Source organism: Nelumbo nucifera, chromosome 3, assembly GCF_055504915.1.
Source record: "Nelumbo nucifera cultivar China Antique chromosome 3, China Antique-T2T, whole genome shotgun sequence".
Classification (NCBI taxonomy): Eukaryota; Viridiplantae; Streptophyta; class Magnoliopsida; order Proteales; family Nelumbonaceae; genus Nelumbo; species Nelumbo nucifera.
Window position 1 is genome coordinate 101,797,090 of NC_142651.1, and position 17,212 is coordinate 101,814,301.

Genomic DNA, 17,212 nt, shown 5'->3' on the forward strand with positions numbered 1-17,212 from the left:
AGTGTAGCAAAATATGTTGCAACACTCATATCTCATTGCCTCAAGGCAGCAATGTCTTGATTCAGTCTGTAAATTCTTGCATTATTCTTTTTCTGCCCATAGGTTTTATAAACTTTTTCCCATATCTTGGTAGCCGTGGAGAAATGTTGAACAGTCCTAACTACTCTTGGAGTCATTGAGGCAAGTAGCCAGGACATAACTGTAGCATTCTCCTTGCGCCAAGCTGCATATTCAGCACTCCCCACTTCGGGTTCCTTCTTCTGCCTATCCAAGTAACCGGTGAGTTCCCGGGATGTGATGAACAACATGGCTGAGACAGACCATTCTCTGAAGTTGTACTCATCCAACAACACACTTGTGATCTGTAGGTTGTGCAGATTTGGATTCTCCAAATTAGGAGACCTCCCACAAGCCCTAACATTTCTAGAAGACACTTCCCCAGATATGGAAGACATCTTCTCCTACTCGTAAAGTCAACACTGTAAACACAATATATAATGAACTGTTTCACACTTATGGAACTTACTGCACTGTAAACTCAATCCTGAGAACCCGACACAAAGCTGAAACATCGAGTACTACACTGCACACTGTTCCCTAATTACTGTTGTCGCAGATAATAATCTGTTGTGCTACCTTCTGCTGTGTTCTAATCACTGCTGCCGCAGCCTGCAACTTGTTGTGTTACCTTCTGCTCTCACCCACGAACAGTTCTAGGACTACTGAGATTCGTCCTTTCTCCTAGATCTGTTCTACACATATCTATCTTAGCCGAATGGCTACAGTCTGTTGTACAACGTCTATTAGGGCATCAGCCTCTGGGTCTATCTCCCCTTGGGCCCTACAACCAAGGGAAACCCTAGATGTAGGTCCAGTTGTGTTCTGCGACCAACCCTAGGGTTTCTTTGCAGCAACCAAGAAAAAGAAGAGAGAGAGTTAATTGCGAGTAAAAGAAAAGGCGGTTGCTGTAACCAGTCAAAAGATTAGTGCTCTGATACCATGTTTGCTGAAATAGAGCTGTCGAATGAGAGAAGAAGAAGAAGAAGATATGAGATGGGCGACAAAATTAGTTCTCAGCCAGCCCTAATCTATTATATATAACAACATTACATAATGTTACATAAATAGACCAAAATGCCCCTGATTAGTGGAGGGACACCTAGTCAAATAAACACTAAATAAGATTAGGCCCAATAACTAATGACTTAAGACCCAACAAGGATAAACATACAAATTAAGACAGTCGAACCAACAACAATATCCCATGCCCGAGGTACTTGTTCCCCTTCCCCTAGTACTCGCTTTACTCAGTAGGGTCCTTCCCAGTTCGGACCGAGCTTGCCAACACCGGGCTCATGCACCATAACCTTATGGAGAACCAGGTCGCTAACGCGGAGAGTCCGCTTTTTTACCCTGGCGTTATAGTACCGATCTACCCTTTGTTGGTAGGTTGCGGTCCTGATGAATGCGAGGTCCCGTACTTCTTCAAGCAAGTCGAGGTTGGTGCATAGCTCGTCTTCATTCGCCCTGTCATTATGCACTTCTACTCTCAGCGAGGGAACTTCGATATCGGCTGGAATGACTGCTTCAGTGTCGTAGGTGAGGTTAAAGGGGGTTTCTCCTGTGGCGGTCTTTTCTGTGGTACGACAGGCCCATAATACACATGGCAGGTCGTCTGCCCATAGTCCCTTAGCTCGGTCTAGTCGCGCCTTTAGTCCGCAGAGAATAGCTCTGTTCGTGACTTCCATCTAACCATTTGCCTGAATGTGCGCCACAGAGGTGAAGTTCTGCTGAATTCCCATGTCTCGGCACCAGTTTTGGAATTTGATGTTTTCGAACTGCTTACCATTGTTTGAGATCAGTACCCGAGGTAATCCGAAATGACATAATATGTTCTTCCAAAAGAAGTTCTGTACATTCCGAGTTGTGATTGTTGCGAGAGGTTCAGCTTCGACCCACTTTGTGAAATAGTCAACTGCTACCACCATGAACCTCCTTTGTCCTGTAGCCGGTGGGAATAGCCTGAGTAAGTCAATCCCCCATTATGCAAATGGCCACGGGCTATTGAGGTACTTTAGGTCGGTGGCAGGTTGGTGGTGGATGTTGGCGTGCTTCTGACACTTGTAAATTTTTTAATGAGATCAGTCGCATCGGCCTTCATCGTTGGCCAGTAATACCCCTGTCGTATTGCTTTCTGAGCGAGGGCTCTGCCCCCCAGGTGTCCACCGCACAGGCCCTCATGAGTATCACAGAGGACGAGCTCAGCTTCAGAGGGTCGTAGGCAGCGCACGTAGGGGAGCGTATAGGATCTTCGGTACAACCGTCCGTCTATCATGACGTATTTGGCTGCCTGACTCTCTACCCTCCTAGCGGCATTACGATCTGTGGGGAGGGTCCCATGTAGCAGGAAGCTCGTGAGCGGATCAATCCAGCTCGGCTCTGCTTGAACAACAGGAGCGACCTCCTTTGCCCCCCTGAGAATGCTAGGCTGAGGCAAGTTCTCTATATATACAGTCCTCATGGTGTTATCACCAGTGCTGGCCAACCGGGATAGGGCATCGGCCTCAGCGTTCTCTGACCTCGGAATTTGCTGGATGAAGTGTGACCAGAAGTTGAGCAAAGCTCCTCCCACTTTAGCTAAGTATGCTACCATGGTTGGCTCGTGAACTTCGTACTCACCCATAACCTAATTGACCACGAGCTGGGAATCACTACAAACGACGACGTGCTTGGCTTTTACTTCCTTTGCCAAATCCAACCCGGCTAGCAGCGCCTCGTACTCTGCCTCATTGTTGGATGTCGCGAACTCAAAGCGTAGTGTGTACTCCAGTTTCACACCGCTTGGCCCGTACAGAACAATCCAAGGTCTGCTGCCCTGCTGATTTGACGAGCCATCTACGTGAAGGATCCAGGGTTCTTCCTCGCAGTTCGGACCTGGCCTAACTAGGAGAGATGCTGCGCTGGTTGCTACTTCACGAGGCTCGGGTTCAACCGACCCGGGAACCCCGGGCATACCCGCGCGGGGGGCCTCATGTTCCACCGACCTGGGGGCTTCGAAGCTAAAGGTGCATTCTGCGACGAAATCTACTAAGGCTTGGGCCTTGATAGCAGTTCGTGACTTATACTGAAATTCATATTTGCTGAAATCGATGGCCCACTTTGTCAGCCTTCCCGAGACTTCGGGCTTGAGCAATACTTGCCTCAGAGGTTTGTTGGTAAGGACAACGATGGTGTGAGCTTGGAAGTACGAGCGGAGCTTCCGGGCTGCTATGACCATGGCATAGGCTAACTTTTCTATCTCTGGGTACCTTGTTTCTGCCCTGTAACACTTTACTAACATAATAGACGGGTCATTGAACCGGATCTACTTCTCTTATTAGTACCGATCTGACCACCTCGTCACTTGCCAAGAGGTATAGCTCTAAAACATCACCCACTTCGGGTCAAGTTAAGACCGGGATGCTGGCGAGGTGCCTTTTGAGCTCGTCGAACGCGAGTTGGCACTCTTCGGTCCATTCAAAGCCTTTGCTTTTTATGGCCTTAAAGAATGGCAGGCAGCGATCTGCTGACTTGGACATAAAGCGACTTAGAGCGGCTAATCGGCTGTTCAGCTTCTGGACCTCCTTTAATTTCTGGGGTCGTCTCATTTCTAGGATGGATTTGATTTTGTCTGGGTTGGCCTCAATGCCTCGCCGGTTAACGATGTACTCTAAGAATTTACCCAATGTGACACCGAAGACACACTTGTTGGGGTTTAGCTTCATATTAAATTTACGCAAGATTTCGAAAACTGAATGTAAATCTTGTATTAATTCATGTGAGAATTGGGTCTTGACGACCATATCGTCCACATAACACTCTACTTTTTTTCCAATTATTGGCTCAAACAGTTTGTTTACAAATCATTGAAAAGTGGCCCCAGCGTTTTTCAACCCAAAGGGCATGACCTTGTAACAGTACAGGCCGAACTCGGTTATGAAAGCAGTTTTCTCTTCATCAGTTGGGTCCATCCTGATCTCCCAGAGGGAACACTCTGATGGCTAAGTTAGAACTCTGGGGAAAACTCAAAGAAGATGCAGAGAGTTAAGAGTGCTGAAAGTGCTAGCTTCAATACCTCTGGTTCGTGAGGGTTGGGGTCCTTTTATACCGGAGCTCGGTCACATCTAGCATAACCGCCATTGCCCTAGCCATTACTGCCAGGGTAGGTGTGGCAGGTGCAGGTTGCTACTACAGGCTGCTACTGCAAGGTACGGACTCGACAGGCGTGCTATGCTTTTCAGAGACGGCAAGCAGAACGCCGCCTGGCAAGGGATCCGAGCCCTGCCACCGGATCCAGTAGGTACGGATGTCAGGCAAGCACAGATGTCAGGCAGATCTCCCTGCAACCTGCCAAGCTATTGTACGCCGAACCACCTGGGGCAGGTTTGCCTTGCACCGAGGTGCCAAGGTACACCTCGGTGCCGAGGTAGACCGAGGTGCCCGCACTGTAGGCGGGCCTTAAGCAAGTTCGAACAGGAGTCTCAACGGTGTTGCCCCGAGGTGTTTCTCCCTCAGGACACTTAGCCAAAATCTGGGGTGCTCCCTTCTTAGGAAGGGAGAGCTCGGGGCCCCTTGGGAGGAGCTCGGGTCTCAAGGGGAACTCGGGTCCCCTCGAGTCTTAGGAGTTCGGCTCCCCTTGCACGGGGGAGCTCGGGGAACTCCGCCTTCAGGCTTGTGGCGAACTGGGCCTTGCTTCTCGGTAGGTGTGAACCCGCCGAGTCGTTTGGTCGGGCTTCGACGAGCTCGTTACATCGGGTTGTAGCCAGGCGGTCACGCTGAGTTATCACTTATGCCAGGTCATATCCACGTATCCCCGTACTACGAGGTCGGACCAAATCTCTCTACATCAGTTACATTTTGATGATTTGGATTTGGTCAGAGATATCTTCTCACCGTTGAAATAAATAAGAAAAGTATAATTTAGAAATTAAAATAATTAAAATAATTAAATAAATATCCTTTTTGAAAATAACTGACGGAAAGACTAACGAAAGGGGCCTTTACTTAACGGTTAAAATTCAGGGAGTCTTTATCGCAAAAAAAAAATAAAAAATAAAAAAGTGCAGGGTCTCCCCTAACGAAAGGCGAGGAGTGGCATTATCATCCACCAACCACCGGAGAATTCCACCTTTTTCAAAAATCAAAGTATCCCTTATATTTTAGTTGGCGGGAGTCGACAGTCGAGAAGGTGACAGGCGGCTTCCTGTCGTTCCAGCAAGAATCCCATCTACGGACTGCTCTGTAAATTATGACGTCATAGCGTTTGTCATTGCTGGTCCCGCATTCAATGGCATTGATGAAACAGAACATTCCAATGGCATGAAAATTTAATTTGCTGAATCTGCAGGGGCATTCTGGTAGCCACCTAATCTTTACCGGTCCACGCATAGATCTTTCCAGAACCAGAACAAGTGGCCAACCGGGTTAACGGGAACTCGGTTGGGTTCCTCCCTCTATAAAATGCTCTCCCGAGCTTCTTTCGCCAACCATCTCTGATCTCTCCTTAGTCTATCGCTTCTGCATCCATCTAAATCTAAATCCGAAGGCCATGGCGGTTCCCAAAGTCCACGGTAGCGTATTTTCAACGGCGACGAACCGCGTCGTCGCATGCCTTCACGAGAAAGGCATCGCCTTCGAGTTCTCTCCCGTCGACATGAGATCCGGAGCTCACAAGAAGGAACCATTTCTTTCCCTCAACGTAAGTCCAAACATTCATATTTTCAGTCCACGCAAGTGAGTAAATGCTGAAAAGAAAAGGAACAATTCTATGATTTTCTTTCTCGCTGATTCTTCTGTTTGCTGGGTTTGCAATTGCAGCCATTCGGTCAGGTTCCGGCATTTGAAGAAGGAGATTTGAAGCTGTTTGGTAAGGTTTTTTTTTCTTTTTTTGCTTCGATCAGCTGATAAGCTTTGAAGTTTGAAGGCCGGATTAATTGTTGACTGAAGATGAAGCTATATATATTTCTGAGACTTATTTATAATCATATGTTTTGCAGAATCAAGGGCGATCACCAAATACATAGCCCACGAGTATCAGGAATCTGGGACTGAGCTGATCTACAAGGAACCAAAGAAAATGGCGATCCTGGCGGTGTGGATGGAGGTGGAGGCTCACCAGTTTGATCCGGCGTCGTCGGCGTTGGCCTGGGAGCTGGTGTTCAAGCCCATGTTTGGCATGACGACGGATGCGGCCACCGTGGAGCAGAATGAAGCGAAGCTGAGTAAGGTTCTGGACGTATACGAGGCTCGGCTGTCGGAGTCTAAGTACTTGGCCGGAGACTGCTTCACCTTGGCCGATCTCCACCACCTCCCTAACATCAATTGCTTGATGGGAACGCCGGTGAAGAAACTCTTCGAGAGTCGCCCTCACGTCAACGCCTGGTGCTCCGACATCTTGTCCCGTCCGGCATGGTCAAAGGTCCTTGAGACGCAAAAGCAGTCCTAGAATGAAGCCAGAAGCCATGGGCTCTTTTGTCTATTGCCTACCTTTTATGAGCAACGTGTTGATTGTTGTTGCAACTCATCTGTGTGACTTCGTGGGACCTACGTTCGCTGTTTGAATAAGAGTCTAATTTCCTGTATGGTATTTTCAATAATTGTCGAATCATCGTTTTCTTATCGGATAACGTTGGAGAGTAGTACACTTTTATTTATTTTTTCTTTTTTAGTTTTTTTTTATTTTAGTTGGGTCGTTATCGGGGTGTCAATTGGATCGGATTTGATCCAATCCGATTCACTCTAATGTGAACATCATAAATGGAACAGTTCCTTTAAATTCGTTTTGATTAAGATTGGTTTCAATCCAAACCTCGTCTATTGATACTTATAAACGTAAAATGGATTCCGCAAGGTAAAATGGATTCCGCATCTGCTACTCTTACATCTCGTTAGCCCTCATCAATAAAAGAATTGGGATCTTATTCTCTCTCTTCAAGATGAAAGGTTTAGGAGAAGTAGATACGATCTTGAGAATAAAAGTTAAAAAGCATAGTAGGGGTTATGCATTAATCCAATCACATTATATTGAAAAAGTACTTGAGAAATTTAATTATTTAGGGTTTAAATAACATAGCATATGATTCTAATATAAAGTTAGAATAAAATACTAATAGAGCAATTGTACAACTTGAGTATGCTAGTACAGTAGGAAACTTGATGTATATTATGCTTTGTACCAAATCTGATATTGCATTTGCAGTAACTAAATTCAGTCGATTTACAAATAATCCCAGTGCTCTGCACTGGAAGACAATTGAGAGAGTTTTTGAGTATCTCAAGAGAATCTTGAAACATGGTTTGTTTTACTGTGATTATCCAATTGTACTATAAGGGTACACTGATGCAAATTTGATTATCGGTAATAGAGATAACAAGTTCACCTCTGGATGGATTTTCGTCATTAGTGGGGGTGCGATCTCTTAATCATCTAAGAGACAAACTTGTATATCTCACTCGACCATGGAATCCAAATTCATAGCCTTAGCAGCTGTTGGAAAAGAGGCTGAACGGATTAGGAATTTATTATTGGATATAAAACTTTGGTCCATTCCTATGCCTCCAATTTTCATTTACTGTGATAGTGAGGTAATTCTGTCAAGAGCCTATAGTAATACCTACAATGGTAAGTCCAGACATACAAGTCTGAGGCATGAATTTGTTAGGCAACTGATTCAAGATGGAATCATTACTATAACCTATGTGATGTCAAGTAAAAACTTGGCTGATCCTCTTACCAAGGGCTTAGCCAGAGAATTGGTAAAAATGACAACCAAAGAGATGGGATTAAAACCCTTTACTTAATCACATGTAATGGTAATCCAACCTGAACTGAAAAACCATCAGTATTGGGTTTAATGGGTAACAACAAGTTACAACAATGTGACTATTAGCACTGACATTGAGAAATTTCTCATCACAAAATAAACAGTGTTGTCCGTTATGATGATAGGTTGAGTTGAGCTCTTAATGAAATTCTAAAATGTGTCAAATAACGGAACACATAGTGGAACTTCACCTATGTGAACATATAAGAGGTGCCGCTTCTCATGAGAGTTTGATTTGCTCCCGGGATTGTTCATGAAACCAGGAAAGAAGCACACATGGCCATAACAGTGCTAAGCAAAATTTGAAACTCTTGTAGAGATTGGACATTTTTTGTGTGTATGGGTGTCTCCGGTCTGTTTTGAGTGTAATTGGTTTAAGTTCTTACCACCAATAGCTTTGACAAAGCTTTGAGATATCTATACTAACAAAATGTTTAAATTGATAAACACATTTTGTATGCATAACCGTATCATAGTAGTTTAGATTGAGAGAAAACTATGTAATTAATCAATCAATGTGGGGGATTGTTGGATTTTAATCTCATAAGAGATTAAATCCAATGGGTTTGATTGGTCAATTACATGAGAATTTGCACTTGCACACTTGATTGAAAAATTAGCTTTTCTCTTACAAAACTCAGTTTTGAACTTGTCCCACATTGGAAAATTATAAGCTTTGTTTTCAGTATTTCAATAGGAGCTGATTTACACTCCTTAAAAATAGTAGAGGAGAGTATGGGGGTTTGATACCACGCAACGTGTGCACGCGTGTGCGCGGCGCATTGAGGAGCTTTATATGCACACTTCGCATGGCTCGCGAAGGACGGCTTTGGTTTTGGTGCGTTGTTGACCGTTGATGAGATCAACAATCACGATTCGATCGGGTGTGATCAAGAGGCACAATTCAAAAATAACAGTCATTAACCTTCAAAGTGCATTCTCTAAACCAACACCTACATTTTCTTCATACCTCTTCATAAACTATTTAAGGAGCATGAATCAGACTCTAAAAATACACATTTTCGAAATTCACTCTCTCTCTCAGTCCGATCTATTACAGTCTCACAGAAAGTTTTTCCGGAGATTCTTCAACTTTGTTGGTTGTAGTTCTATTGTATCATGTGAACGGATTTATCTGTAACTCAATAACAAACTCAGTAAAACTGAGTAGGGACAAATAACGTTCTAAAAACAATATCTTCAGACACGCTTCATAACTTCTCCAAAGTTACAATGACTCCATTTTCCAACAGCCCTCACGTCAACGCCTTATGCTCCGACATCTTATCCCGTCCAGCATGGTCAAAGGTCCATGAAATGCAAAATCAGCCCTAGAATGAAGCCAGAATCCATGGGCTCTTTTGTCTATTGCCTACCTTTTATGAGCAACGTGTTGATTGTTGTTACAACTCATCACAAGTCACCGCCTGACTTCGTGGGACCTACGTTCGCTGTTTGGATAAGAGTCTAATCTAATGTATAGATATTTTCAATAATTGCCGAATCATCGTTTTCTTATCGGATAACGTTGGAAAGTATTCCACTTTTATTTATTTTTTCTTTTTTAGTTTTCTTAGTGAGGTCGTTAACAGGGTGTCAATTGGATTGGATCAAATCCAATCCGATTCACTCTAACGTGAACATCATAAATGGATCAGTTCCTTTAAATTCGTTTTGATTAAGATTGGTTTCAATCCAAACCTGGTCTATTGATACTCAGAAACGTAAAATGAATTCCGCATCCGCTACTCCTACATCTCGTTAGCCCTCACCAATAAAAGAATTGGGATCTACGCATCATACAGGACACCTCATAATGACCTTACAGTTACAGTTACACGCACATCTCATCGTACATTGAGAATATCTTCCATACGGGAGTTGAGATTTCAATTCTATCAAGACGATTAATCTCTTTCTCCCCCACAAAACCGATTAACCTTTGAAAACCCTTATACCCTCTTCCCTGAACTATGAGTCGGGAACTCCGGTGGGAAGATCATCTTCAACTTCTCTTCTTCCTCTACTTTCTTACTCCCAAATTTTGTTTGGAGGAAAAGATTGCTGCTTATTTTCTTTCCATGGCACGATTTCATGTATGCATCTAAATACTCCCTGTTTTGGGTTGTAGCTAATTTACTTCGGTTAGTTTTAGGTGCATTTGTTAAAATGCAAGCTTGCTAATTAGAATGAAATTTATAGTCAAAACCTGAATTGAATGTGTATGTATTACTCTGATACCCAGATCTTGAATATGTTGAGGAATATTTTGTCAACGATTTCTTAATTTGTAAATTTATTATAAATGACTTATGTTGGCTTTTGTTCTCTTATCTTTTTATTACTTTTTTCTATTTTATATTATACCAGCAGGACTCATGCGATGCATTGGGATTTACTAAACGAATGCTAAACAATAAAAATATATATTTTTATTTTTTAAATAATCAATAATTATTTATATTTTGGGTTCGACTATGAAATGGGAAAGATGTGATGTTAGAAATTATTTTACCAATCAACTGGTATTACAAATGTGATATCTGATGTAACGGTTTCTGGTCACGTATCAATTTCTTCGTGATGTATCAATATTTTGGCTAAGTACCCCGTCAATGATGTTTGCTCCCAAGTGGCCTGTGACTCAGAGGCTGAAGTGGAGCTCCCTAGTGGCGAGCTACCTAGTGGCGAACTGCCTTGCAGTGAGTTACCTTGATGAGCTGCTTGGTGGTGAAATCCGACTACTCCCTATAGGAGATAATTAGCTCATCTTTGTAGACGGTGGGAACTGAGGGACCATCCTCCCTGCAGGAGATGATATGCTCATCCATGTAGACGACGGGAGCTAAGGGACCTGCAAGAACTGAATCAGAGAACCTAGGGTGTTTACCCGGCGAGGTCACTCCGAAGGCTAAGTTAGCACTTTGATAGTAGAGAGCTTGAAGATGATATTAGAGAATGAGAGAGCTAGAGAGCAGGGGTTACCATCCTTCCATCCCTCTTCCCCTCTAGGGGGTGAGGTTTTTATATACTAGAGTCCTCGTGGGTTTGGTGGAGCAATTCCTGGATTCCCGCTGTGATGGGACCTACTTTCGTGTTAGGTGGGGATAAAGCCACAAACTGTTAATGTTGCCCATTTCCGCCTAAGTCGGGGAGTGGGTGAACTAATATAGTCGTTACAAGTCACAATCTCGTAAAATGCGGGGTACGGTGGTGAGCTCCTCGGGGTTGTCAAGTTGGCGCGTGGGCCAGGCCGCCAGGTCGTGCCTGGGTCAGGCTACCAGCTCGTACCAAGGCCAGGCTGCCAGCTCGTGCCGAGGCAAGGCTGCCAGCTCGTGCCGAGGCAAGGCTGCCAGCTCGTGTCAGGGCCAAGCTGCCAGCTCGCGCGTGCGCCAGGCCACACCCGTGCCAGGCCGCGCCTGTGCCTGGTCGCGCCTGTGCTAGGCTACGCCTAGTGGAACACCATCAACTTAGCAAAGGCAAGTTGTTGCCAAAGTGGTCCCAGGTGTCACCTATTTGCTCTGAGGTGCCAGGCTACATGAGGGTGAGGTGCCTGTAAGTGGCGAGCTCGAGCTGTCTAGTTAAGAGGCTGCACTTAATTGGCATGAGGTGCCAGGTGTCACAATGTCACTAGAGGGCCAAATCCGCCCTCATCAGTATCCAATCAGGTGGTATTTATCAAAATTCATGGGTGGATTTTGATTGATGAAAACTCTTCTAATACTATATATTTCCCGTATCATAGTTTTTCCCTTATATTTTATATACTACTTTTAATAATTGTTTTACAATACAAAAATAATAATAATTAATTTCAGCTAGGGTTGTTCATCAAACTGACGAAACCAATCAACTTGAACCAAGTTGGTCGGTTTTCTAGCATTTTCAGTCAGCTTTGGTTCAATAATTTCCTAACTTGATCAGGTTGGATCAGTTTCGTTTTGGCCATTTTTAAATCGGCTTTAGTCTAAAATATTTTATGTCATAAATTTAATTTTTAAATTTTATTTTTCATAATACCATTATAATTTTTTAGATGTAAATTTATTTTTTTAAGTTTAAATCTTTTGAAGCGGCAAACAAAACCGAAAATAAAAAAGACCCAAACTGATACAATCCAAGTTGTCCTGTTTTCACTAATGGCCAGTCAACTTCGGGTGACCAATTCCCTAGCCTTACCAAGTCGATTTGGTTTGCCAACCAGCCTACAACCAACCCATGAACACTCCTAATTTTATTTAAATTAATAGTCTAATATGTCTCTAATAAATAATAATAGTTAATATCCAATAATTATTGAAAAGTTTTTATGAAAATACACAATTATTGAAAATATATTGATAATGAAAATACAATAATTACAAAAATACAATAAATACTAAAAAATATATTAAATTAATCAATAAATAGTGTAATCTCAAAAACTAGTTTAATCTCTAATAAATATTAATTAGTAAATTATAACAAAAATAATGTGGTTACTAAAGTGGAGGTTGGATCAGAACCTAATAAAGTGGGTTTTTGCCCCCCCCCCCCCCCAACATCAACTAAAATGTAAAGGATGATTACTCTTCAACACTCCTCAAACAACTTTCTCAAGTTATTTTCCCTCAAACCCTGTTTCTCCTACTCCCTATCTCATTTTATTGTCTAACACTTTAATTTAGCCCCCCCACCCAAAAAAAAAGTTCCTAGCTTAGCCAGTACTCTCATCCCCAACACATTAATTGATTATTAATGGACATTTATTGAACAAGGTCTTGAAAAAATTTGGATTTCATCATAAATACATTATTTGGGTTATGGAATGCATCAAATCTGTATCCCTCCAAATTCTTATAAATGGTTCTCCTTCTAAAGAAATTACTCCCTCAAGAGGTATTAGGCAAAGAGTAAAGGAGATCCTCTATCTCCCTATATTTTTTTTGTGTTATGTACTGAAGCCATGGGTAGAAAGATGGATAAAGAGGCTTCTATTAGGGAAAAGGAAATTGATTGCAAAGTATCTAGAAATGGGCTTACTATTTCCATCTTGCAATTTGCATCTGCATTATTTTTGCCAAAACATAAACAAATACTTACCTAAAAATCAAAGATATATATTTTGGATAATATTGTTGCAGCTTCGTGACAATGCCCTAATTACTCAAAAGTCTACTTTGGGTTTCTCTAAGAATGTTCCCCCTAGATTGCAAAAAGTCATGTCCAAAGCACTCAAAATTCCACTTGACAGCAAAAAAGATTCTTATCTTGGTGAACCTGTAATTGATGGTAAAGTGTCGACTAGTACATCTCAGAACCTCAAAGATAAAATTAGTAGTAAACTTGTAGGTAGAAGAAAAACACCATATCCATGGCGGGTAAGCTAACGTTGGTCAACTCAACAACAAATATTTGGGTAGAGAGAATTTCAGGACTATTAAACTAAGAAAAAACACATCTTGGGCTTGGAGAGGCATCCTCCAATCCCATGCGGTGATCAAGATGGATCATTGGTGATGGGTGTAAATTCAATGTGCATAATCATCGAGGGAGATTCGAAGTTGGTCATTGATTGTTATAAGAAGCTAGTGCTACCGCCATGGAGATTGAAAAGTGTAATTGAGGATTACAAGAGGATCAGGAGTCTCTTGGATTGCACGCTCTGCTATCGCCATGTCTATCGTGAAGCAAACCAAGCTGCCGTCTCACCTATCTTCCGGTGGAGATGGTTTTTCTTCTTTGGATCTGCCTAGAGAGATTTCTATAATTTGTTACGTCCCATCTTGTGTAGAAATTTACCAAAAAAGAGGCATTGGTTTGAAAATATGTGACCTGTGTGACCTAACCTGAATTTTAGTTCAGATCGGCTTGGTTCAGCCCGCCTTCTAGTTCGGTTCACTAGATAGGGGACCTAACCTGCTTTTTAAGTTAAGTCGGGTCGAGATCACGGATTGGATCAACTTTTGCCAGGTTTAAATGAAGGTCAATAATTGCTACCCATGGTGTGCAGGAAAGCCTCAGAATTATAGGACATATTGTGCAGCCTCATGAGTTTGCAATAAGAACAGAAGTCACATCTGCCCCACAGAAAGCGCTCCACACAAACACAATACATCCCAACTGTGTATTGAGAAATGAGAAGAGAACAGACCTGTTTGGGGCATGTGGGACGATTTTGGGGCGCGTTCAGTGGTGACTGGATCTGCTCCTCACAGCCACGCATTGAGAACATCTCCCCTGAATAATAACCAATAAGTAGGGGTGTCAATTGGACTGGATTTGGTCCAATCTGGTCCAGTCCAATGTGAGCCCATTACACCAATCCAGTCCAATGAATATTTTGGACCAGTCTAGAGACTGTTCAATCTGTTCAAATTCCTGTTAATTTAGATCGATTTCAACTCAAGCCTGGTCCATTGACAACTATGTTCTTATCTTCTATCAATCGATCAGATATTGGCTCAATCCAATATAAATTCATTATGGACGGACCAGGTTCAATCCAATATGTTATATTGATCCATCTAGTCCGTCCAAATTCAATATGTCTTATTGGTCCATCCAAAAGGATTTTGATTTGGACGGAGTCCAACCCAAAACCGGTCCATTGACACCCCTACCAATAAGTACGGAGCCGATCCGGTCTCCGTTCAGTGGGGCAGATGTGAACTCGTGAGAACAGGCCTGCTTGTAGTAGGGGAAAGTGGAGAACTGACAGCAGCTTCCTCATGTTCCGACTGGTTTGGTAGTTGAGAGGTCATAGTGTTTGTCATTCCCGGGGCCCTAGCTGTTTGTGAAATTGTTTATTTACTCTATTATTTATACCCTCCGAATCCACTAAAACAGCCATTGTTGATTTGTTGAATGATCATGAACCACGAACGTTCTTTTCTTTTTTTGCTTTTGAAAGAACCACAAGTGGCTTATGAATTCAGACCGGCCGGCCACACAACCATCTAGAAACTGTCCAGCTTTTACTAGTCCACGCCTTGGATCTTTCCAGAACAAGTGGCCGGCCGGCCCAAAGGCGGCCGAGTTCCATCCTTCGGTCGGTCCCTCCCCCTCTATAAAAAAGCCCTCTACAAGCTTCTTAATTTGCCCAACCATCTCTCCCCATCTAATCAATCTCTTTCAGTCTTTCTGCATCCATTTAAATCTAAGTCAGACGGCCATGGCAGTTCTGAAAGTCCACGGCAGCGTTATATCAACGGCGGCGAGGCGCGTCTTAGCATGCCTTTACGAGAAAGGACTCGACTTCGAGTTCGTTACCGTCGACATGAGAGTCGGAGATCACAAGAAGGAACCATTTCTTGCCCTCAACGTAAGTGTAAACACTAACATTCATCCACGAAGCCAGTGAATTATTGGCAAGCCAAAAACAAAGAACAACTCTGACTTTCTTTTTCTGTTGTATGGGTTTGCAGCCATTCGGTCAGGTTCCGGCATTTGAAGACGGAGACTTGAAGCTGTTTGGTAAGTTTTGCCTCGATCAGTGCAAAGACATAAGCTTAATTTGAAAGTCGAATTGTTCAGTACTGAAAGCTATGTGTTTTAATTGCAGAATCAAGGGCGATCACCAAGTACCTAGCCCACGAGTACCAGGAATCCGGGACTGAGTTGATCTACAAGGACTCAAAGAAAATGGCGATTCAGGCGGTGTGGATGGAGGTGGAAGCCCACCAGTATGACCCGGCGGCCTCAAAGCTGGTGTGGGAGCTGGCCGCGAAGCCCGCGTTTGGCATGACCACGGATGCAGCAGTTGTAGAGGAGAACGAAGCCAAGCTGAATAAGGTTCTGGATGTATACGAGGCTCGGCTTTCAGAGTCCAAGTACTTGGCCGGAGACTGCTTCACCTTGGCCGATCTCCACCACCTCCCTACCGTTACTTACTTGATGGGAACGCCGGCCAAGAAACTCTTCGAAAGCCGCCCCCACGTCAACGCCTGGTGCACCGACATCATGTCCCGACCAGCTTGGACAAAGGTCGTTGAGATGCAGAAGCAACACTAGATGAAGAAGCCATGGACTCTGTCTCTCTTCCGCATCGTCTCTCAAATTTCGAGCAGGGTTTTAACGGTGGTTTTGTCGTCGGTCGATTTTTTAGCGAACGAAGTTTGGATTGTTGTTACAACTCGGAAGTCATCTACTCTACTTTAGTTTTGTAATAAGAAGAATCGATATTTCAATAATAGTCCATTTGTCGTATTATAATAATAATAATAATAATAATGGAGAGTGTTCATTATAATAATAATGGAGAGTGTTCACTCTATTCTTGTTGTTCATGGGAGCTTAGTGGGTAACAGGATAAGATTAAAAAAACTGACACACCACGTGGATAGCAGCATCCAGGTCTGACTTCAGTCGGATCAAATCATCTACATCTACTGCAATCTTAATTGTTCCTAAAAGATGCGTTTGGATGCACTACAAGTTTAATTGCACTGATACAAAATTGTGGTAGTGAAAATGATTTGATGCAAATTCTTATTTATTCTTTGTATAATTTTTTTCTCAAATCAGAATTTACATCCCATTCATTAGTTAGACTCGTAAATCGGGTTGTGTCGTCTGGCATGATGGTCCATGAGCCGTGTTGAGCCTAGGGTCTTAGGTTCATGGGTCGGTACGATACTGTACAACCGAGTGGACAATGCTGCCTGTGTCTCGCGGGTTGATACAGCCTATATATATTATATATTTATATAATATTATATAAATTATAATTATATAATAATATAGTATATAATATATTAATAAAATAAATATTTTTTAATTTTATTATATTAATTTATTTAATTATTATATATAAACAATTTTATACATAAAATTCATATAAAATTAAAATTTTAAATTTTTATCAATTTTTTTTAAATAAATTGCTTTAGCCGATATACGGCTCGACTTGGTCTAAGACTCGACCCACGATACAATATGGATCCACATAGGCCTGGACTATGAGCCGTGTCAAGCTGACCCGAAATTTTTCATGGAAAAAAACAACACGGCCCATGACGACCCACAAACCAACACAGCACGGCTCAAGCTTTGAATGGACCGCCCACAGGCTGTGTCGTGACGGCCAAAAAGTCTGCTGTACCCATGCTAATTAGATTGTTTTGCCAGACGAGAGGCAACAAACAAGATCTGATTCGGAACATGACAATGAAGTCAAAGAATGAAAAATAAGAGAAAAGGTTAAGACGCCTGTTGCACATGTGAGGTGTACACATGATTCAATGCTGAGATGGCACATTGTTATTACGAGTGCAGGGAAGTGTGCATGATGCCATGTGCAGGAGATCCGGACTCCATTCATTATTGACACTACACTCTAATAATACTTGTAGCACTGCAAATAAATGCAA

At 42.7% G+C, this 17,212-nt stretch overlaps 2 protein-coding genes across 2 annotated transcripts; both read left to right on the forward strand.

The window, feature by feature from the left end:
- Positions 1 to 5,509: 5,509 nt before the first annotated feature.
- LOC104599001 (glutathione S-transferase-like) lies at positions 5,510 to 6,828 on the forward strand. Its single transcript, XM_010261358.3, has 3 exons — positions 5,510 to 5,737; positions 5,857 to 5,905; positions 6,036 to 6,828. The coding sequence occupies exons 1-3, from the start codon at positions 5,588 to 5,590 to the stop codon at positions 6,482 to 6,484; spliced, it is 648 nt and encodes a 215-aa protein (XP_010259660.1). The 5' UTR covers positions 5,510 to 5,587; the 3' UTR covers positions 6,485 to 6,828.
- A 7,868-nt stretch (positions 6,829 to 14,696) lies between these two features.
- LOC104598999 (glutathione S-transferase-like) lies at positions 14,697 to 16,116 on the forward strand. Its single transcript, XM_010261357.3, has 3 exons — positions 14,697 to 15,165; positions 15,269 to 15,317; positions 15,406 to 16,116. The coding sequence occupies exons 1-3, from the start codon at positions 14,770 to 14,772 to the stop codon at positions 15,852 to 15,854; spliced, it is 894 nt and encodes a 297-aa protein (XP_010259659.1). The 5' UTR covers positions 14,697 to 14,769; the 3' UTR covers positions 15,855 to 16,116.
- The last annotated feature ends 1,096 nt before the right edge of the window (positions 16,117 to 17,212 follow it).

What these genes read in the sequence shown, in the direction of transcription:
- LOC104599001 (XM_010261358.3), top strand. Translation starts at nt 5,588, where the DNA reads ATGGCGGTTCCCAAAGTCCACGGTAGCGTATTTTCAACGGCGACGAAC. An exon ending in AACCATTTCTTTCCCTCAAC is followed by an intron (nt 5,738 to 5,856) that starts GTAAGTCCAAAC and finishes TTGCAATTGCAG; the next exon opens with CCATTCGGTCAGGTTCCGGC. An exon ending in AGGAGATTTGAAGCTGTTTG is followed by an intron (nt 5,906 to 6,035) that starts GTAAGGTTTTTT and finishes TATGTTTTGCAG; the next exon opens with AATCAAGGGCGATCACCAAA.
- LOC104598999 (XM_010261357.3), top strand. Translation starts at nt 14,770, where the DNA reads ATGAATTCAGACCGGCCGGCCACACAACCATCTAGAAACTGTCCAGCT. An exon ending in AACCATTTCTTGCCCTCAAC is followed by an intron (nt 15,166 to 15,268) that starts GTAAGTGTAAAC and finishes ATGGGTTTGCAG; the next exon opens with CCATTCGGTCAGGTTCCGGC. An exon ending in CGGAGACTTGAAGCTGTTTG is followed by an intron (nt 15,318 to 15,405) that starts GTAAGTTTTGCC and finishes TTTTAATTGCAG; the next exon opens with AATCAAGGGCGATCACCAAG.